The following is a 24,753-nucleotide window of genomic DNA, read 5'->3' on the forward strand; positions in this document are numbered from 1 at the left end:
TTTTCAGATGAGACTGTTCAAAGCTAAAATATTACATATAAGTATACACATGTTTTAATAAGTATCATTATTTATTCATACCTTTTTCATTATTAATCTCATTTGTTAGGTTGCCTAAATCGTCAGACTTGCCAGCAACATAAGGATCACCCTTTGTCGTCCGTCTGTAAACTTTTCACATTTTCAACTTCTTGCAATTGTCAAGAACCACTGGGCCAATTTTAACCAAACTTGGTTCAAAGCATCCTTAAGTAAAGGAGAATTTAAATTGTTAAAATGAAGGACAAGACCCCTTACAAGGGGAGATAATCAAGAAAAGACTAAAATAGGGTGGGGTAAAAAAAAATCTTCTCAAGAACAACTGGGCCTGAAAATCTGAAACTTGTGTAGAAGCATCCTAGGGTAGTGTAAATTCTAAATTGTTAAAATCATGAACACCCCCCCCCATCGAGGGGGGGGGGGAGGGCGGGGCCACGATAGGGAATCCAAGATATACATTGAAATGTATAGAAAAAATCTTTTAAAATCTTCTCAAGAACCAATAGGCAAGAAAAGCTGAAACTTATGTGGAAGCATCCTTGGGTAGTGTAGACTCTACATTCTTCACATCATGACCCCCAGGGGTAGGGCGGGGCCACAATAGGGAATCCCAAGTTTTACATTGAAAAATATAGAAACAATCTTTAAAAATCTTCTTCTCAAGAACCACTAGGCCAGAAGAGCTGAAACTTATGTGGAAGCATCCTTGGGTATGTAAATTCTAGACTGTTAAAATCATGACCCCCAGGGGTAGGGCGGGGCCACAATAGGGAATCAAAAATTTACATTGAAATATATAGAAAATTCTTTTAAAATCTTCTTCTCAAGAACCACTGGACTAGAAAAGCTGAAACTTATGCGGAAGCATCCTTGGGTAGCGTAGATTCTAAATTGTTCAAATCATGACCCCCCCCCCCCCGGGGGTAGGGCGAGGCCACAATAGGGAATCAAAGATTTACATTGAAATACATGTATATATAAAAAATCTTTACAAATCTTCTTAAGAACCACTAGGCCAGAAAAGCTTAAACTTATGTGGAAGCATCCTTGGGTAGTGTAGATTCTAAGTTGTTCAAATCATAACCCCTGGGGTAGGGCGGGGCCATAATAGGGAATCCAAGTTTTACATTGAATATATAGAAAAAATCTTTAAATATCTTCTTCTTAAGAACCACTAGGCCAGAAAAGCTGAAACTTATGTGGAAGCATCCGTGGGTAGTGTAGATTCTAAATTGTTCAAATCATGACCCCCGGGTAGGGTGGTGCCACAATAGATATAATTACAAGGGGTAAATCTGGTGAAGAACAGCAGTGCCAAAGTAACTCATGTGAGCGTTGTGGCCAATGGGCCTCTTATTAGGAATTTGTTCGTTTGTAGTGCATTTTTAGCTCTACTTGTTAGAGACCAGAAGAGCTTATGCGATAGTAAGGTGTCCGTCCATCTGTCTGTCTGTCTGTCCGTCTGTCTGTAAACAATTTTCCTTCTACAGCTGTGGTCTGATTTCAATATAACTTAAGTAAACTACACTAAGATACATAATATAGTGCATCGGTTTTTGATTTCGATGAACGATATTGCCATGGTTACTAAAAATAGAAATTCCTGTGAAATTCCTTTAAAAGGGTTTTGATTTGATTTCAACATAATTTGGCATACAAGTAGACTTCACTAAGATACATAACTTAGTGCATCGGTTTTTTTTAATTTTGATGTGTTGTCATGGTTACTAAATATAGAAATTTCTGTAAAATTCCTTTAAAAGGCTACTCATCCTACAGTTTTGGTCTGGTTTCAATATAACTCGGCACACAAGTACATGTAGACTACTCTAAGATACATAATTTAGTGCATCATTTTTAGCTCACCTGAGCTGAAAGCTCAAGTGAGCTTTTCTGATCACATTTTTGTCTGTAGTCCGTCCGTCTGTCTGTCTGTCTGTCTGTCCGTCCTCAGTCTGTAAACTTTTCACATTTTCGACTTCTTCTCGAGAACCACTGGGCCAATTTCAACCAAACTTGCCACAAAGCATCCTTGGGTGAAGGGGATTCAAGTTTATTCAAATGAAGGGCCACATTCTCATTCAAGGGGAGATAATTCAGAAATAGTGAAAATTTGGTGGCATATTTTAAAATTCTTCTTCTCAAGAACCACTGGCCCAAAAAGTTGAAACTAACAGAAACTTTTGTTATATAGTGTAGATTCAAGTGAGAACCATCTATCCTTCTGTATTCAATAATCCAGAAGTGAAAAAAAGAATTAGATAGATTACATGATCAGTACGTACTGGTCCCTGCTGACAAAGCAGGTAACAGCATTGTCTTTGTTTGTAAGGCTCATTATATTAAATGTATTTTAGAGGAAATTGGATTTAATTCTACAAGTGGTAATCCAACTTATACTCGTAGTTCCCTTTCTAAGGAAGAAATTCTTCAAAATCATATATCAGTTTTGAATATTTTTAATATTCCAAACAACTAAAATGAATTTGAATTACCATATTTATATTGGATTCCGAAACTTCATAAAAATCCTTACAAACAAAGATACATAGCGGGTTCCAGTAAATGTTCAACCAAGCCTCTTTCTTTACTCCTCACTAAGATATTAACAGTGGAGAAGGAGAAACTTCAAGAGTACTGTGCAACAATATATTCGAGAAGTGGTGTAAATCAGATGTGGATACTTAAAAATTCCAAGGAACTTTTGGAAAATTTGAAATCGCAAGATTTTACCAAAATCAACAGCTTAAAAACTTATGACTTTTCTACTTTATACACAATCATTCCCCACGATAAATTAAAGTCCAGGCTTTTTGATATAATTGACAGCTGCTTTTTCAATAAAAATGGAACTCGTAAATATATACTTACCTTGTCATTGGTCATTTGCAAAATTATTTTGTTAAAAAACTTTCTGATTGTACACACAAGTACTCTGAAGTTGACATTAAAAAGATGCTTGAGTTTCTGATTGACAATATCTATGTGGTTTTTGGAGACCAGGTCTTCCAACAATCTATTGGAATTCCCATGGGTACCAATTGCGCCCCGTTATTAGCAGACCTTTTTTGTATTCATATGAAGCAGAATTTGTCCAAAATCTTGTACGTGAAAAGAAGAAAACACTTACTGTGGCCTTCAACTCGACATTTAGATATATCGACGATGTATTGTCAATTAACAATGGCTATTTTCATTCTTATGTCGATACGATATATCCTGGTGAGCTTGAGATAAAACATACCACAGAGTCTGACACATCTATTTCATATTTGGATATTTTACTTGAAAAAGACGTTAATGGTAATCTAACAACCAAGCTTTATGATAAACGTGATGACTGTAACTTTTCAATCGTCAACTTCCCTTACTTATGCAGCAATATACCTTCATCACCTGCATACGGGGTATATATCTCTCAGTTGATTCGATACGCAAGAGCATGCTCTACGTATGAACAATTTCTAAAACGTGGTAAATTATTGACAAACAAGTTGATGAAACAAGAATATCAGCTGTCTCGTTTAAAGTCATCAGTTCTATGGTCGATACAATGACCTTGTTAGCAAATACAATTTATCATTGAGTCAAATGCTGACTGACGTTTTTCATACTAATTGTTAGGCCATTATTTACACACTGAATTGTCGACGGATTTTTCCGTTATTTCCCGATCATGACAAGGAGCACACGGCGGGTGTGACCGGTCGGCAGGGGATGCTCACTCCTCCATGGCACCTGATCCCACCTCTGATGTTTAGAGGTCCGTGTTTGCTCTGCTCCTATTTTGTATTGTTTAATGGACTTTTGAGCTTGAATACTGTTCGTTATCTCCATATATTTCATTTGTTCAAATCATGACCCCTGGGGGTAGGGTGGGGTCACAATGGGGGATCAAAGTTTTACATAGAAATATATAGGGAAAAGTCTTTAAAAATCTTCTTCTCAAGAACAGCAAAGCCTTATTTAGTCATATTGATATGAAAGCATCGTCAAGTAGTGAAGATTCAAATTTGTTCAAATCATGACCCCCGGGGGTAGGATGGGGCCACAAAGGGGGATCAAAGTTTTACATAGGAATATATAGGGAAAAAACTTTAATAATCTTCTTCTCAAGAACAGCAAAGCCGTGTTTAGTAATATTGATACGGAAGCATTCTCAGGTATTGTAGATTGAAGTTTGCTCAAATCATGACCCCTGGGGGTAGGATGGGGTCAAAATGGGGGATCAAAGTTTTACATAGGAATATAAAGAAAAAAAAAATCTTTGTCTCAAGAACAGCAAAGCCATGTTTAGTCATATTGATATGGAAGCATCTTCGGGTAGTGTAGATTAAAGTTTGTTCAAATGATTACCCCTGGGGGTAGGGAGGGGCCACAATGGGGTATCAAATTTTTACAAAGGAATATATTGGAAAAAATCTTGAAAAAGTTTCTGCTCAAGAACAGCAGAGCCATTTGTTATATTGATATGGAAGAATCATAGTTTAAAATTACCCCCCCCCCCCTATGTAAACTTTTCAATACTGAATTGATTTGTGCTTTTTCCTAGCCATTGTGTCTAGGTGAGCGATGTGGCCCACGGGCCTCTTGTTTGATTTTGATGAACGGTATTGTCATGGTTACTAAAAATAGAAATTTCTTTGAAATCACTTAAAAAAGCTATTCCTGCTACAGTTTTGGTCTGATTTCAATATAATTTGGCATACAAGTAGATTACACTACGATAAATAATTTAGTACATCGGTATTTGATTTCGTTGAACGGTGTTGCCATGGTTATTAAAATAGAAATATCTGAGAAATTCCTTGAAAACCCAATTCCTCGTACAGTTTTAGTCTGATTTTAATATAACTTGGCACACAAGTAGACTACACTAAGATACATAATTTGATGAACTGGTTTGTGATTTTGATGAATGGTTTTTGCCATGTAACTAAAAATAGAAATTTCTGTAAAATTCCTTTTAAACATTACTCCTGCTACAGTTTTGATTTGATTTCAATTTAATTTGGCACACAAATAGTCTACACTACACTACGATACATACATGTAACGGTATATATCGGTTTTTGATTTCAGTGAATGATGTTGCAGAGGATTTTCAAATGTTGGATGCTTTGAGGAAACAGCATTGTGCCGATTGTCTACTGATGGATCGACATTCAACCCCTCTCGTCTTACAAGATTTAACTTTTTCAGAGTACTTTCTACTTTTGGTAATTCATAAAAATTTATATCTCTATCTTTTCTGCTGTTCGCTGTACGATCAACAGCAATGCAGTGTCTTACAGGCATCTTTTTCGCGTTTTTATTATTCTACATTGTTAGGTTTAAGTGTTCTTATGTTTGTCCCGGAAATCTCGCGAAATTTGTACCTTCTCCTACTCTTCCACGAAAGAACGCATTAAGAACCATAACTCTTCTGTAGTAGAAATCGAAAGTATTGATAGTGACTACATAGTTTAAAAAAGAAAAAAAGAGTCCCTTAGATTAAGATCTAATATGCATGAATCATTTCATTTAGTACATCAATATACTAAATATAATAATAAAAACATATTCATTAAGATTTAGAGACTAATTACAAAGAAGATGGGCGAACAAGGCAGGCGAAATACCTATAGTGCGACAAACATGAAGGTGAAAAATAAAATCTCAATTATAACAAAATTTTCTTTGAAATTTCATCTAACATTAAAGTATACTTTATGTAAAATCTCCACAATTTGAAAAATTCTCACAAAGATTGAAATTATATGCCTATGAAATAGACACACGAAAGAAGGCAAAACAGACCATTTTCTCATATTATAGCACAATTGTTTCGATAATAGTTGGTATTCGCTCTATTTCTTTGAAAGTTTATCCTCAAAGTTTGCGTAAAAATATACATTTTTGGTTAACAAAAACATGGAGCAAAGACCCACTTTACCTTAAGAATACACTTTTATGACATCGTTTTGAAAAATACTTGAAGTCCATTTAGTCAAGGGTCATATCACAAAAATGATTTAAATGCCACTATTCATCGGGAGCTGTGTAGCGTAGTGGTTAGCGTGTTAGACTCGAAGGAAAACGATACTCGGGATTGCCAAGGTTCGAAACCCACGAATATCACATTATTTTTAATAACAGTGTAATTATTGTCGAGAAAATTTTTCTTAAAAATGTTTTTTTTATCATTTACTCTAAATACTAAATTCATAAATTGAATATGATTTTTATATATCTGAAGCTATGGGCAATATATCTGAAGCTATGGGCATTCTGCAGGCCTTGATTACCCATCTCCTTTGACCTATGTTTGATACACTCTACCCTAAATTTTTATCATTATGAGGCAAGGAAATGCAATGTCAAACTGAAGTGAGCCTAAAATCTGTAAAAAAAAAAAAAAATCTTTTTGTATGAAAGATTTTCCGCAGCTATAAATGTTATGAAAGATTTCCGCATCTATAAATTTCATTATACACTGTTTAATTCGTTTCTTCTCTCTTCAAGGTTAAAAAATGCACCAAAATTTTAACCAAAATTTACTCAATTGACAAGAGTTATGCTTCTTTCCTATAGTAATTTTCATAGAAACTTTATAAACCCCAGATAATGATTTCCCCGGCGATTTTGTTCGATTTTTTATGACATTTATTTTGTACATTCTAGAGTTTATTTAAAACAAAAGAAATTGTGTTGCAATTAGTTTGATGTTTCATGATAAATTGGTTGGACTATAAATTCACTTATGTACCAATTCTCTAGCTAAATCAATATTGAACATAATGAAAGTGCAGGAAAACGGTAATATTATACATATTTTTAATCACTGAGGAATATCTTCATAAAAGAAAAGCCTGAAAACCTTAGAATTTTAAAGAGCTTGAAACCTGAAGTGGAGATGTCAGAGAAACTCATCTTAACTTAAACTCGGCTAGTCTCTACTGTTGGCTGAGGCAAGTACGGCATTGGTCAACAAATATATTTAGAAGCAGTAAATGAGCTCACTGGTCATTAAAATTTACAGATGGGAGATTCTCTCTCTCTCTCCATGATTGTATGTTGTTTTAACGTCCCATTCGAGAATTTTTCACTCATATAGAGACGTCACCATATACCGGTGAAGGGCTTCAAATTTTGACCTTTACTTGGCACTCAGGGCCATTGAGCAGTGAGGGATCTTTATCGTGCCAACGCCTGCCCTGACACGGGGCCTCGGTTTTTAAGGTCTCATCCAAAGGACCCGCAACTTTCACTTCAAAGTGCCGAGCGCGTGGCGAAGGAACAGTTGCTACCCATTTTTTATCGACTTAGGTCAGTCGCGGCCGAGATAGAACTCACGACCTCCCGATCACGGAGCGAGCGCTCTACCGACTGAGCTACCGTGAACGGTTTTTCTCCATGAAGACTGAAATAAAATGAAAATCACTTGAGAAATCAACACATGACTTTCTATAAAAGAGTAATATAGAAAACATATATCTAAAAATCCTATTTCATATTTAAAAAAAATAAAACCCTATCACTAAATTTTAAAATTTTGCAAACTTTTATTCACAAACTTCTCTGTTATTTGGATAAATTCATAGGTAAAATTTTTGTGTCAAAGGCAAAAATCAGTACTAAAATCAAACGAGGGAATATGAGCTTAAATAAACATAAAAAGAATATTTAAACAATCATTCTCGTCCAAAAGAAGCATTTCCATTGAAATTCTATTGGTAAAACTTCCAATTCTATTGGTGAATCTTCAAGAAAATCTGGTAAAGGTGTAAACAACTTAAAATTATAGGTAGATTTTCAGTTTCGACGAATAATGTTATAAAAATAATACAATCCGTCAAATTTTGCACTCTCTTCGAAAGGAGATAGATATGGATTACATATTTTATTCATATATAAAACTTTGTATCAAATTTCAATGACACCAACTTCAAATATAATTAAATTTACATGATTTTGTAAAATAGATTTTCAATTTTGACCAATGCTATTGGTACTTTATTGAAAAAAAAAGTATTTAAAATTAAAAATATTTCTGCCAAATCTCCCATAAACTAATATTTGGTCAGAAAATGTAGACAGTATTGACACACCATTTAGAGTATAAATCAGTAGAGCTATAGTCTTGAAAGGGACTGGTTGATAATTAAATGTGAGCACATTTTATACCAGTAACATAGTTCGAAGAGTTTACATGTTAATCTCTAATTTGCTATACAGAGTAGAGAAGTCAGGCATATTAAAATTACTTTAAGACAAATTAGTAGTTGACATGTAAGTTAAATAATGAGCCTATTTAAAAGATAAAGACATGCATATGTATTTATTGTTATCGTGTTGTTGAGAGCGCTAATAGTAAAAAGAGAAAGTTAAAAATTCTAGTTTAAAATGGTATAAAACACTTTGTTGGGACTGCAGTCAATAGATTAAAGTATTATTATGTAAATTTTGTGTTTATAGGGCGGGTCAAGATATCCATATTCAAGATACCGAAATTCAACTCTCTCTCTCTCTCTCTCTCTCTGCAAATTATAATTCATTTTTTAATAAAAGTGCAATTCGTTTAATTTTAGGTCTTTCAAAATATTTAGATGTTTTCTCCATAACAGTATCCCTTTATTATCAATTTGAAATTTAAATTGATAACCTGACAAATTTATGAACAAAATTTTTCATGATAAAAACTTACTGTTTTTAAATAATTTTGAAATGTAATTAATTTGAGATTTTTAACAATATTTAAATTAAAACAGAATTTTTTTTCCATGACAAAAACTTACTATTAATCACATACATAAAAGGATAACGTGACGTGTGTAATAATTTTTCACTGCTGATTTGAAATTAATAAGCAACTATAACAATACGTTTATCCTCCAGAAGGGAGAACAGCCATCGCACAAATAAAATGGATTTTTTCCAGTATAGCAGAGGATGAAGGAACACAGTGACTTTAATACCTGTACAAGTAAGCTTTTCAAAAAGTTTGTCTGGCCGAAGCAATCAATATCTGTATAAACGCATAAGCATGACAAGCACTAAACGTGTTCCTCCATCGGTATTTCGAGGGGGTAGTGGTGTTGGGGGGATATTTCATTAATATTTCATTTCCTCTCATTTTAAAACTTGAGTTTACTTTGTACAAAACATCATGATTTTTTTTTTGTTTAACTTGTTTACGAGTCATCAGAAGAATGGAAAGTGAACAAATTTATTGTTCGTATCTCAATCAACAGGAATACAAGTAGACTGAATGTACAGCATATCATTTGATATGCCATGATACTATAGATTTTTTTTTATATGTTTTAAATTAATATGAAGTAAGTAAGAAAAACAAATAAATATAATTGATTTATGATGTAAAGCTGTGGTTGTGAAAAAGTTAACATGAATTTATTTCAAATGCATAGAAGATCAGAAATGCCAAAAGAAAACAAAATTCATGACAACTACTAATAATACTAAGTGTAATAATTCAAAGAAATAAATATCTATAAGGAGTCTGAATTATATAACCTGTGCTGTATTTTAATGCATGATTATTTTACAAATAATTTTACTCTAAGAATTTTGAAGACAATGTCAAAAAACGGTAATCACACACAATGTTGTGTGTTAGATGCATGGCAAAATTGATCACACCACAAAAAGTTAACCGATGTTGACAAAAGATTATCATGATAAAGAAAATTGCACAAAATTCCCCTTAATTATTAAAGTGGATGTCTATGTCGAAAAAATACTGTCTGAAAAAATATATGTCTGAAGACAAAATTTCCACTTATTGTTTTGGAATGAAAAATTTCAAATCAAAATTAATGCTTTATCTTTAGAGAAATTTATAGGAAAATAATTTACAAGAAATCATTAATTGTTATGATAGACACGCAGAATGTGTTTACAAATCACTACTGCCTGAATGGGAAGAGTATCAGAATTATCGTGTATATTTGGCCAGTTCCTCCTCTAACGAATTTTGGTCTTTTCCATTTTAATTATTTTAAATCTTTATAAAGCATGTGGTGTGACTTCTTATCTATCTTCGTTCCCATCATCACTTCTTGAATGGGTCCGTTATAACTAATTGGACTAGTCCTCCTATGGGGGAACCAGGAAATAAAATAAAGTGTTGCCTGCCCATATACATGTACGATATGTTATTATTTATGATATAAATATTCTAAAGTTCAAGAATCAGGTTTAAAACAAACTTGATTTCATTCCATAAAATTTATCACGCCCATCAAATAGAACATTCCACAGAAAACGCGCAAAGATTTACTTGTGACATTTGAAATGATTTTGTCACCCCTTTCCTAGAAGACAAATGGATTCATCCAATAATATAGAAACGCAGAAAAAAGTAACACGGACATGTCCGTATCTGGAATCGCATGGAAATAAACAGTTGCATGCAAAAAAAAAAAAAATAAATAAATAAATAAAGTAAACATATCAATATTATGACTATGTTTCTTCTGCTTACTTTTTTTTACCCAGGTAACAAATTCCGATGTAAATCAGCTTGCACAAAAGTTTGCTGGCTAACTTTCAACCCTTAGTTTCGCACCATGTAAAAATTTATCCTTAACGTGACTGACGCTCGTGGGGTAGGGCAAAAAGCAAGTAGGAGTAAATCGTTTTTTTGTTTTGTTTTGTTTTTTTTTTTTTTGAAAGAGAAAATTAAGCAGAAGTGATGATTTATAATTTTCTTTGTAATATTGCATCTCCTTGGTCTCCAGTTTAAACGCTGTCTTAATAAAATTACCATGCGCAAACGGTCAAGGGTAATAGTTTTTCTTGAAATATACTTTTAAAAAATTAAAAATAGTTGGTATTGAATTTTATATCTCAACTTTGTTCCACATAACAGTTTGAGAAGGTGCTGATATTGTACTACCATTTGTGTGTTGGTTACGAGTTGAATTAACACGCAACTAACATTTTATATTAATGTTGTAATAACCATTCAACATATTGGTATTAAAAATTATGCTGTAATTTTTTTTCTAATTAATTTTGAGAGTTTAACAAAAATTTTCAATTGTTCAATTCTAGAGATAGGACAAGTAGAGCTTTTTCAAAAAGCTTGGCCGTCTTTAGCAACAATCTTAAACAGTATACTTGCATACACCTATCAGGCCGTATTATTCTTGAGCATTTCTTCATCAACTTTTTACTGACATTAGCCCTACCATGTAAAAGTTCAACCAGACGCTCGGCTCTCTCCGTAAACTTCGACTCTGCTGCTGGTCTTTACGGAGAAAGCCGAGGGATGTAATAGAAACTCAAGACAGTGCAAAACAAAGAAAAAGAATAATTACAAACTGAAAAGCTGACAAGCAATAAAGAACATTTTCTGTTTACAATGAAAATATAGAAACGCCTTTTAGTAATTGCTATAAAAAAAAACGAAAGTGCTGTTTATATTTATTTATGGTCATTTTCAACTGTTTGTTTTGTAATTTTTTTTAAGATTAAAAATCTTGAAAAATTGTTAAGTCGTACGAAAATTAGAACAGCAGAAAATTATCTCCATTGCCTTGAACAGCATTTTAACCAACGAAATACATGTAATTGGAAACTTTTATATTATGTAATATTGACCAATCACAAAAGAGATGAAGTCCAAAGACTGTAAAATACTTCAACTCTGTATACGTATACCATCTTCCAAGGAAGACGGTAATGACTTAATAGATATTGAACAGAGAAACACGTTATTTCCCCTATATATTCGAACTACAGTAAAATACGATTACGACAAAAACGCTTATAATCAATTCAGATTAGCAAAGTTTCATTCCCTGTAGTTTTAAAACATATTATGGCCTCATCAGATATTACGAATTACGGTTATTACGAATCAAAATTGTCACTGGGACTTTGTTATAATCGTGCTTTATTGTACGTTTCCAGTATTACACTGTAATTTCAAATTTGATAACAGATATAGAGTACAGACATAAATGCATCACTGTGTTTACATGTGAATAATTGATTTACGGATTTGTAAATAAAAATAAATGTAGACAGAAACATGTTTTGTTGACATAATCAAACTAATTCACATTTATTTCAACATCAACGTAAACTTTTGATTTAATTTAAAAAAAAAATAGAAACATGCAATTTGGCAGAAACGTTGACAACCTAGAAGAATAATTCAAACACATATATTTATAAAACATGGCCGTAGGAACTAGCGGGTGGGAGGGGAACTGTGCCCTCCCCCTTCAGAATAATTTTGCTGATATAGTAGTATACTATAGAAAACAAAGCCACTTTGTTGTTGAACCCCCTTATAATAACATCTGATGACATTTTTCTTGTCAAGGAATTTTTGCTCGGTAGTACGTGCCCCCCTCCCCCCACTTCAACCGAAAATGTTGGGTTGTGCCCCCACAAAGAAATTGCTTTTTAAGGGCCTGCAACGACCCTAACTTGATCTAAGTTACTGTTACAACATACATTGCTTATGTGGACATTCCACGGAGAGGTCTTTGTGTACCCAGTTGTCAATAAACACGTGGTTGAATGATTGTACACGTGCTGCACGAGAAAAAGAGATATGAAACATAAAACAAAATGTCTTGCATATCTTTATAAGTTCATTATGTTTTTTGTTTTGTTTTGTTTTTGTTTTCGTTCGTTTTTCCCCTTTGTGTTTTGTTTGCATTTCTTCTCTTTTCTGTTTTTTTTTTTTTTTGTTACATAAAGATGAGGTGCTTTTTCCCCGAGTATCTTTACTATTATTTTGTTGTTGTTTTTTTTTTTATTGTTTTATTTTTTGTTTTTGTTTTTTTGTTTTTTACTTCTGTTTTTTTTTGTATGTTTGTGTTTTATATCAATACATGTATTACCTTACTGGTTTTTCCCGGAGAAAGGGGTATTAAAGTTCGTTCTCTTTTTATTTTTATTTTATTATTTTTTTTTTTTTGCATCTTTTTATACAACTACAAGAAAGGGTAAAAATCTTGTCTGTTGAAGTTAAATGACTAGTTCTTTAATGTACATTTTATGTTTCCTTCTTTCATCCAGTGACAAAAGCTTTTCTGATATCCTTGTCTAATCAGCAAACAGAGAGTTGTATTCCACTGGCAGTCAGAGTATGACAATGATTACCAAGTGGCACCTCGGAAATATATCTCTTCATTGTGACGGTACTCTTTGGTTATTTTGATGATGATATCGTTTTTTTGGACTGTAATAAAAATGGCAATCTGGTCTGCAGAGATCGTTTATTATTTTTCTTAGAGCCAAAAGACGCTACATACAACCGCGTAAAAGGCGATGAAACGTATTTATCAACTGACAAAATATCCAGAATACAGTAATTTTGTAAGAATGATAAATTCTTCCAAACGGCATCAAAAACAAGATTGCAGCTTTCGTGATGGAGGGAAATGAATGGCGAATGTCACTTATTCTCGCGTCGTCTCACCCAGGGCGTTATCGGCAAAGTCTTCCGGCTTCTTCCGCCGCAGTAAGAATAGCATACATTGATTGTTAAGTGTAGCCACAAGATCAGTTGTTCCAAATAAAAACAATTGAGTGGACCTATGGAAGGCACTTTCCTAGTCTTGTCTATCATTCAGTAGTAAGGAAAATAAAGAGAACAATGTACAAAATATAAATTTAAGGTTTAATTAGTTTTAGGATTCTCTGACTTTGCATTTGTATACATAATCGAGATGAATTTGGCATTGATTTATTGTGATTATCGTCTTTATCCTTTTTATATACATGTATAAAATATATCTTGTTTTGTGTACTGAGTTTGAAAGTCAAAGAATTACACATAATTGCAAAACACACAGTTAGTATTGAGTCCACAAAAAACAAATTTTATTTTCCAAGACCATTTTGTTTGTTCATTCATATAGTTCACTGATTCACATCAATTCATTACACAAATATGAAGACTCGAAACTAAATCAATAAAAGGAAAAAATTCCAAATGACATTTTTTGTATAAACTTGAAGAGTCTGATGTAAAAATAAACGCATGTTAATTCAATGTTTGAATAGAATACGATTCTTGATATTAATGGGAATATCAGCAAACCAAAAAAATGTAAGACATAGTTAGCCATTTGACATACTAAACTAACGGTTTATTATTTACAGGTAGACATATACCACTAATAAGTGTGAATAGAAAAGACAATTTTAAACACACAATTAAAACTACTTTTTTTCTTGGTTTTAATAGAGGCTTTGCAGACAGTTTTTGTACAGTATACATACTCACTTTCAGTAACAAACTACATAATCACTCCTTTTAGTTGAATGTCACGCAAAATATTCACAATTCCTGGTTAAAAAGAACATGGAATATATTTGCGAAACTGTTCAAATCAAAAATTCATTACTTATTGTCATACCGGTATACATATAAATATTAACCAATACACATCAGGTGCATAATTACATGTATATACATTTATATTTTGAAAATGGAATGTAACTGATCAAAACAAGGTTATGATATCTGGAAAAACTAGAGAAAATTTCTTAATTTACCTACATGATAATAAATATTGTGACACCCCTGATATTTCTGTCATAATAAGAATGAAATGGTAAACTAGGTTAGTTTTGACAACTTAATACGATTTGCTACAGTTTGATATAAATGGGGAAGAAGTGACACATGTACATTTTGTATACATAAATTGACATTCACGAGACTGTTAGGCTAAAATGTTATCAAGCCCAGTCTTTATAATCTTTATAAGATTTCTACTTCCCAGTTAAAGGGAAAAAAATCTTGAGAAAAAAATAAGATGGAGGCAGGTGAGAGACCCATTCATCTCAATAAATAATAATTGCTACATTCCAATATTTCACAGCCACCATTAATATCCCTGAAGTTTTGTCAAAGAGGACCAGAATCGCTCGATGGGAATCTAATTGCTCATGAAAAGAACCGGTTGTCTTTTGGGTGAAGATGAAAAATGTGTACATTAATAACCCCCGTCCCCCTGACAGTCCCTCCCCAGAAATATCTGACCAAACAATGACCCCCAGCTGTCCCCCCTGACCTCCTCAAAGTCCCCAAACTAGATTGCTAGCAATTGGAGGAGGGAATTATGCACCAGCTACCATTGAAACGAAAATTAGTCACTGATGGCATAAAAACAAAACGAAAAGGTCATTAGCCTTCTGTTTGTCTACTAGCATCAACAGATATGAACGTTTGTGTATTATTCACAATTTTTTAACGCTCTCCTTGGAAAAATCTCTGAGCTTAAAAAAATTAAACATTAGGCTAAGGAAGATGTACACTGAATTTACTTTAAAATGAAAATTGTTTTAATCATGAGAGCAGGGACGTAAGTCTCGCTATACCTCGCAAGTCACGGGATTTTATATATCACTTTTAAATGAAATAATCAAATATATCAGAACAAAACCTTTAAACAAAAATTAAAAAAGAAAAAAAAAATCAAAATACGTCATTTTTGACTGTTTACACTCCTTATCTTAGTATATACAATTTATTTACAAAATTAACATATGCCATATTTCCGAGATTTCACCGAATTTTGGTGGCTATTTACTTATATTTAAATCATTTTCCAATGTATGCTTTAAAATTTACATTTCAGAACATAATACATCATAATAATTTATCAAACATCGAAAGTTAATAGGAGAATAAAAGCTCTTTGAAAAAAGTTTACAAATGTAAGGTTGTGTGTGAATTTTGGGCAAATAAGCATAGCGCTGAAAAGGTTTGCCTATTCCGTTAATATATACGTGTATATGTCACTGATGATATTGTGTGTTGAAAATACTAAGGAATTTTTTTTTTCAAATTAGATTTATCGATGTAATAGCATCTAAATTAAAAAATAAATGAAGAATATTTTCACTCAGTGTGATTAACATTTACACATAAACCAAAATGATTGAACTCAAAATACACATGAACTAAAATGACCGATCTCAAATTATGCTTTTAAAAATACAATCTTAAAGTGTACATGTGAACAGTTAAAAGAAAGGTTATTTCAGTGCTAATAAATTTACTTGTATACGCGTCAAAATAAATGTAGCAAAACAGATCTAAGTAATTGAATTATAATCAATGAAATCTATATTCTAATAATTTCTAAAGCTGAAAAGAATAGAAAAAGTATTTTTATTTACAAAAAATAAGATTTATTTTTAAAAAATGCAAAGTCTATTAATCAGTTAAAACGAATCATTTGTTATTACTCTAAGTAATTTAAACATATAGTATCAATTTTCTTAAATCTTATGCGACATATACATGTAAACCTGAAGAATTTTCCATGTAAGGCAAAAAAGCATCTTCAAAAACCCTTTGAAGACGAGGCATGGTCTGGGGTGAACCTTGTTTTTCTTTGAATTCAGACTGGACAAACAACTGTTTAGATCAGACTTCATTTATCAGAGGATTTTGGCAAGATTTCTGACCCGATAATCCCAGGGTCCGGTTGTACCGCCTCTGGGGTAAGAACCACGCGCCCTAACGCCCAATTTGTCATGTTTTTTGTTTCTACTGCTCTGTTTCCGTGTTCTTGCGTAAGTACGGAATTCAAACACTAATTTTTATGGCCTTATTTTCTAAACCTTACTAATTTTTATTGCTTTTTTTATTGCAGATATTATTGCTCACAAATACTTTTATTCAATACACAAAATTTTTTTTTGGATGAAATGTGATCACTTCATTATGTATAAATTAAAATCTTTTCCAAAGCTAAGTGGAAGAATTTTATATATCTATATATCTATATATATATATATATATATATATATATATATATATATATATATATATATATATATATATATATATATATATATATATATATATATATATATAAAGCCAAAGAATTTGAGTTGTTGGTTTTGACAATAGGTTTACCAAGTAATTTGTAATTAAACGAATCTATCTATACTGTTTTCACTCGCACATGTATATGTTAATAAATTTGCACCGGTAACAGCTACAGATGACTTGATTTTGTGCCTGTTGCTTGCACATGTGGATGGATGTGAAAAATTGATCTAAGGCCTGCCACCGGACCAGATTTCTCTGACAGTTCCCTGTTTTACAATCGGCAACATATGAATCGGCAACATTTGCCCAGTGTCATCTTCGTGAATTTTACAACATCACACTGTAGTGATTCACACCGTCTATCTGTTGTATATATGTCAAAGATTTATATGTTATATATTTTTATATTTTGTATCGTTTGTCATTAGATTTGTGTACCATATTAAAACAATTATGTATATTTTAAATATGAATTAAAAATTCAGTTTCAGTTTTAATGTTATATTAGAATCTATAAGTAATTTTAAAAGTAACTGCTGATACAGAATTTCATGGTAATAAAGATTGTGAAAGAAATTTTTGCATTAAAAATTTTTGAGGTGAAACAAAAGCTATTAAATATGTTTTTATGAACTGCGAGAGAGTGAGTTTGTACGAATAATTGAAGAGTAATTAGGTGAGTTTACATGCATTGAATTTAGAGTGAGAGAAAATAGAATGAGTGAATAAGGAAATATACAAGCAGAGGAGCATAATAAAATAATTAGTAGAACCAAATATCTGTTGTAAATTTGAAACTATTCAATTTTTTAAGGCATGAATCTGACGATGGTCGTAAAAATTGGTTTGTGTCAATGTTCCATTAGCACGATGAAAAGATTTAATTTATTAGCGCCACCGTAAATAAGGATTTTGAACGTAAAATTCCGCTTTTTTTCCACTGAACTCTACAAAAAAAAATTATTAGAATGAAATATATCAAAGTGAAGCATAAATTTGATAAAATATTAAAATACGACAAGCGATGTTATGTATTTTATTGATACAATTTATGTTTTAAACGTAAAATGAAGTTCTTGAATATATAAATGAAGATATATTTCATACAGCAAATTGATACTGCCAAATTCTAATTCAAAATAATTTGAAAAATAAGAAAGTTTAAATTTAATATGATATATTTGTTTTTCATGGAACAAATTAAATTTTATTAATTAGTTTTATAAATAAAACCTCATATTTCTATATTAACATGTTAGTAAACGCATACATTTTCCACTCAAACCTGTTTGGTTTTGATCTCTCCGACGTAGGTATTCAATTAATCATGTTTTCAAATTCCTACCGTAAAAAACATGATGTTAATGAACAAAAGATTAAGTCTTAGATCCCAATTATTACAACGGGTTTTAGGTATTACAATATACTTGTTATTAGATAAAAATATTTTAATAGCTGTTCATAGCCAAAGGCCACTGACGGTGCGCCTAGTCTTTAGCGTTCTGCTTGAGCGGGTTGGATGTGTACACCCATTGGCTATTCTTAGTCACGTGACAAAATGATATAGAAAGATGGGAGGGCTAGCAAGTGAAACTAGAATATGTGTAGTAACGAGTTGGAATTATTTACAACCAATTCGGTGAAAATTAATGATCATGAGTTCGTTTTTGATGACTCCAGTTCAATATACTGAGCCGAAATTCCCTCCTGCCGATGAGTTTTCACAACAAAGTTATATTCCAAATCATGGAACTGACTACTATAGAAGTAATTTTCAAACACATTACGGATTTCCAGATCCAAGAAGGTATGATGAGGAAAAATATACCCCAAATCAGTATGGAGGCTGTACTAACAACGAACCTGTGTCACCGCCACAACCCTCACCCCCCGTCTCTAACCATGGCGGGGGTGGGGGAGGGACAATGAATGGATTTGGCTCTTCACAGTCCTCTACTCCTAGCCCCCCTCCCGTCCCTTCTCCAGATGGAAATTCCTCACCCCTCTCACAGAGTTCTTGTGCCCAGCAACAGTCTGATGGACAGCCAGTCATATACCCCTGGATGAAGAAAAGTCAGGGAAACAACCCAGGTAAGCGAAATATTTTTAATTCCCTGTAAATTTAAATCAAAAAATGATTCCGTGTTATTTTTTGTTTCTTTCGCATGCAACTTGTCAAATGTCATATTTCTTATGAATGATTTACATTCGGTATTTTTTATGGATGGTGCGTCTGTAAACATAGCGGTAAATGTTATTAATAATTTATATATTGAGATTACAAAATATGAGCTGTGTTTGGGTCGGTGAATTAAAAGTCGTGATCCGCGAGTAAATAGGGTAATATGAAAAACTTTACCTGTTCTTAGCTTAAAGATGGGAGGAAAAACATGAAACCATTTATGTGTTCGTATAGAGGGGAATATGGCCTTCAAATGAAGTAGATCATTGTAGCTAAATAAATAAACCAACTAAGTTCGCGTGTCGAAACAATCTATCATAGCACTAAGTCCTCATAATGGTTACAAATTGCCTATAAACTTGAATTAAGAAGCTTCTTCTCACCTCGAGCTTTAATGGGGAGCGATTATGGCCAATAACCATCGTAATAAATCAATTCAGAATCACAATACGAGCTATGTTACACACGCATCACGGAATTGTTGTTACCCGGGTGTTTATTGCTAAGGTAACGGATCGTTTTCCGACATTATTGAAATTTCATTCACTAAGACGAAATAAAACCTGATGTTCTTTGATTGTTCAGTTAAGTGAGGCCTGTTAAGAGAAGAAGACTTGCATTCATTTGATTACAATCATAAACGCGTCAAATCCGCGGTCTCTTAGTCTATCAGACTTCACCCTTACCATCCAACCCTCGTAAAATACCAACACTTCAATTACAAAATACATCTGTCTATATCTTGGCCTTTTCGAACGATGTCAGAAACTTGTCATGTTTTCCAAATTCTGAGTGCACATCTTTGTTGTACTTTGTTACCCTGACTTTCTTTTCCTCCCATTGCATCTTGTTAATAAACCCGATTAATTGTAAATTTCATCACTCATGTTTTCGGATTAAATTGAAATTCCTATCAAGTGTTAATAGACATATACAACCCCGCATGAATGCCGACTTTTTAAGTACAGCATCTGACATTTTCCGATGATGCAATTTTTTTTTTCTAAAATTGATATTTTCCTCAATACTCTTGTTGCAGTTTTTGTCATACCGAGTTAAACAATTCTGACTTTTCAAATAGTTTAGGAAAAGATTATGCTTTTTTTTAACATTATAAATTTCACAGGACATTTAATAGCTTACAAAATATGAGGTTTTGAAAGCATTTCATATTATTTATTTAAAAAAGAAAAGCTAAGGTATTAAAAAATTAATGAAACTATTCCCTTTTTAATGTGCATTTTTACTCTGTGTATATGTAAAATATATTTATATAAAATTATATGGGCGAAAAAGATTAAAATTACAAGTATCATCTGTAAAGATTTATTAAGAAATTTCTCAGATGTAAACGTCAACAAAGAGGATATTTTACAGTTTGTTGTTTTATGGCAGTGGTCATGTAATTAGGTCACAGCACAGTGGGAGTGGGGCTATGAATTATATTATAGAAAGGGATTGGTAAGGGTTTTGAATCAATTTTCTTTCAAATAATTTTCCTCGAAATAAGTGTTTTTTAAATTACCCTATTATATAGTAAGCTATCAAATTCAATTCATTCAATTTAAAATGTAATATTTTAAAGATGTTATCAATTCATTTATTTATTTTACTACAAAAGTGTTAAATGCAGGAAACATTTTTGTTTATATGTGACTTCCTCGTGGGAAGCACACGGTAATTTTCCCTGAATATTAAGAAGGGGAGTCTCCATTAAATTCGAGTGCCAAGGTCGTATAAATATTAAGCATGCTGTATCAAATATTATTACTTTTTATGAATAATGTAACTAAAAAGAAAAAAAAAACTCGTTAACCAGAAGTTCTTCATGTGGTTAAAAAAATTACTACATGTGTCAAAATCATGGATATAAAATATACAAAGGTACATCATCAATTTAAATAATAAGTGTATTCGACAGTTTGTTATTTACGAGTGTCAAGATACTCATTATACAATATACAATGAGAAAATTAAGACTACAAAAGTCCAGTCATTTGTTTTCAAAACGCAGCATGCAAGGTGGTTTACTTTCCTTTCAATTGATACATTTTTTTTTCTTTTTTTTCTTTTTTGAAAAAATTGTGCTCTACCTAAAATAAGTAGGCAAACGCACTATTAACTAAAATGTTTTATCCATCTGCTATGAATTTTTTTAAAGTTATTTTTTTTCAAATTGTTGATGGCATGTTTTTCAGTGTGAAGATCTCTGTTTCCGATAGTTATGCAATTAAAAAGCGCAGAAAATTAATAGAAGTTACTGTCATTTCTACCGTACACACGGCCAAATATACCTGTCAAGTCGTAAGTTAGAAATCGTGTTCCCGGCTGGTTATGAATATAAGGTCAAAAATCTCTGTGACCTGCGAGCTTGTTATGTCTCAACAGAAATACACTAAGAACACTGTTTGTCCGTTTTCATTTAATAAAATTCACACTCTAAACCTCGTAGGGCGGAAACCTCAGAATTCCGCTCATGTTAAAAGTTTATTTTCATTTGGGTAATAAACACGACAGGAAAAATTAAAAGGGAAACCTTTTTTCATTTTAAATACATTTTCGTAAAATGTTTCATTTATTTATTCTGCAATAATTACAAAAATTAATTTAAAATATTTTAACAATTTTGAATTTGGAAGTCTGATCTTTGGTGATTTCTAAGAAGTTGTACGAATAATGTATAAGAGAATGTTAACACTGAACAAATACCATTGGAATAAAAATCTTTTAAGAAAATATCCAACATTTTACGTAATATTTAGTGAGACATTTGTATTCAGAATGTTATTTCCCGGATTTCCTTGATCCGTTAAGTTCGTTTCTGGTATTTAACTCGGCATTTCTTGGTACAAAGGTGCTCCTTGTGTGTGTCACGCGCCCATATATTGTTTTCATGCAGACGCAATGAAAATTCATATATTTACGTTCAACGCAGGTTCTAACCTTTGCCTCATTGATATGCGACAATGGCTATTCCCCGGCGACAGCCTAATTGTTTAAATTTTAATTTTTAACACTTTTAAATTTCAAGGTCACTTTAAATAAATATTTAAAATCATTAACCATAATAATATCGAAATTAAAGGAAAAATAATATTGTATGAGAAAGGACCAAAAATTGTATTATACTTAATCTCGATCAGTCGATCGAGAGAGAATGAGAGAGAGAGAGATTTTGTGTGATTGTACTTGAAGATATGGCCAAAAAAAGCCAATATTCTTTTATGATTCTCTAATATATTGCTACGAAAATAATTCAATTCTAATTTTTTCACTGAACTTAATTTTTCTCTATGTTTTAGGTAACAACTTAGTTTCGGAATCAAAACGGAACCGAACTGCCTACACTCGACACCAAATTCTGGAATTAGAGAAAGAATTCCATTTTAATCGTTATTTAACGCGGAGGAGGAGAATTGAGATCGCTCACACCCTGTGTCTGTCAGAACGACAAATCAAAATCTGGTTTCAGAACAGAAGAATGAAATGGAAAAAAGAACACAAACTACCAAATACAAAAACAAGACTAATGGAAGCCGGAACCGGGCTTCTAGATCCGACTCATCACTTTACTCATATGCTGGGACATCCGGATTTAACCCCAATCTAGTCAATGATTGTGTTCATGAAAACCAAATCCGCTATGTCGTTAGTTCAAAGGAAACTTTGTAAATCCAGTGTGATTGTGAAAAGTATGAATGTGCTGACTTCACCAAAGATTTTTGTTGAGAAAATCTGGACTATGATATCATACTGAAGTGTATGATGATATGCAGCTTTGCTGTATAAATAGCATAATAATTTATACAAATTCCGTTCCTATATTGCCCTGTGTCAAATAAATTGACAGAATTAGAAGGTGCTTTTTAACACTGAAAATTAACACCAGTAAGATTATTTTAATACTTGTGTTGGCAGAGGGTTGTCCTGTATTATTCAATATATCCACATGAATTACAAATCCGCTATGTGAAGTATTACTACAAAACCAAAGATTAGCCTCTGTTTTTATTTATATACTTTGTATATATTGTTGTTGTACAGGCTATTGATTAATATCTAAATCAAAGTGATTTATTGTCCATCTCCTACTTACAAGTAGTAGGTAAACCTTTACATATCATGGCTAGCATTGATACATGTATACATGCAGCTGAAACTCTTGATGAAATTTTAGAATATTTAATTAAAAACTGAAAAAAATAATATAGTAAGATTTTTTTCTTAACAAAAATGTATTTTAAAAGACTTCTAAAATTTAATGTCATCGATGACTGGATTTTTTTTTGTTCAGAACAAATTGTCGTTCTTTAATTGCTCGGATATTTTATTTCTTCATATTGGTTCTTTGATTTCACTTCTAAAAGTGTTTCTATCATATCCAGAATCACGACAATCAAATGTCTGCAGAATTCACAATTACTAGAAATCATATACAAGTAGAAATTAAAAAAAATCACATGGTTCAGATTAAACAGTATTTTAAAAAGGACTAGCTATTTTAGGTGTCTATTAATTTCAACTTCTTCTTAGTACTAGCTATATATTAAGGTAATCTTCATTAATTTTCAATTAATATTTGTGTCACATGTCTACAAAATAATTATTTTACAATCTGCAAAAGTTTATGTATTGTTTAAGCGTGTGTTACTGACACACTTGTCTGCTAGCCAAATGAGTGACAATACTTTGTTCGAAATGAATAAAGCCATGATTTTTTTATATTACATTGTGTGTCTGTTTTCATTACCTTACGATTTCTTTTATAATGAAATTGAGACTTGGCATTATCACAGATCGTCAATAAAATAAAACTACACCAATGAAGTATGATTTCACAAATGACACGATGATTTAAACTGCGCTAAAAGTACTGTGTCATAATCATTTTTTCATCCAAAAAAAAAAAAAGAAACGAAAGAATGAAAAAAGAAAAGAAAGAAAGAAAAAAGAAAAGAAAAAAAAAGTTTCTTAGCGAACAGTATTTCAAAACTTTAATAGAGTTATTTTATGCTATGAGACATGGATGATGTTGTTTGTATTTGCCAGTTCATGTTTGATTCATGTTGGTATATTTCTCGATGTCACGAGTCAGTTTAACCAGAATGAATATTTTCTGTCAGAAATTGGTACGGAAGTTTCTACCCCGCTGTTGCGCCTCAATGCAGAGGCTTTGCGTCTCGTTCTATCGAGATATGAAGGCATCGGTAGCGTTTCTTCAGGATGTCTTTTAAGTGATGGAAAACACACTCGATTCTTCACTACTCTAGTATTTTTTACAAGACTCATTTAGCAGGCTGATGGATGGTTTGTATATATCAACCTGACGTTGGTGCCGCATAATTATGCAATAGAAACCAAATTTTTAAATAGTTCATCTCGAGATTCGACTCTTGTCTTTCTTTGGCATTTACTGCTAAATTATTGTTCAATTATTTACCACATCGATCTAGCCTTGTTAAAATCCCTGATATATTCTCTTCTAATGATTTTGTATAAATTCAATAATCTCTGCCTATTTGCTATGGATATAATTGCGTCTTTACAAGGAGAAATAGCCTTTTTGCCGATATAATTTTTATAATGTAATCTCGTTAGCGAGCTGATGCTATCTACAGCATGTTTTATGTACATTACCGACTTTTATTGCTGCCTGCTTGGTGTTTTTGCAATGCTCATCACTATTATATGGTTTTTGTTATCTTGTTCTTAT

General features: G+C 32.2%; 1 protein-coding gene across 1 annotated transcript; it reads left to right on the forward strand.

Moving 5' to 3' along the window:
* Nucleotides 1–18,443: 18,443 nt before the first annotated feature.
* LOC133186733 (homeobox protein Hox-A5-like) lies at nucleotides 18,444–23,767 on the forward strand. The gene is made up of 2 exons (XM_061322017.1): nucleotides 18,444–18,949; nucleotides 22,343–23,767. Exons 1-2 carry the CDS (start codon nucleotides 18,508–18,510, stop codon nucleotides 22,648–22,650), a joined length of 750 nt encoding a protein of 249 aa, XP_061178001.1. The 5' UTR covers nucleotides 18,444–18,507; the 3' UTR covers nucleotides 22,651–23,767.
* Nucleotides 23,768–24,753: the final 986 nt, after the last annotated feature.

The sequence above is a fragment of the Saccostrea echinata genome, unplaced genomic scaffold, assembly GCF_033153115.1.
Source record: "Saccostrea echinata isolate AGI-Se365-2 ecotype Australia unplaced genomic scaffold, CSIRO_AGI_Sech_v1 ptg000014l, whole genome shotgun sequence".
Classification (NCBI taxonomy): Eukaryota; Metazoa; Mollusca; class Bivalvia; order Ostreida; family Ostreidae; genus Saccostrea; species Saccostrea echinata.

Bases quoted from the DNA above. Each gene is read 5' to 3' on its own strand.
- LOC133186733 (XM_061322017.1), top strand. From the start codon at position 18,508: ATGATCATGAGTTCGTTTTTGATGACTCCAGTTCAATATACTGAGCCG. The intron at 18,950-22,342 runs GTAAGCGAAATA...TCTATGTTTTAG, and splicing joins AAGTCAGGGAAACAACCCAG to GTAACAACTTAGTTTCGGAA.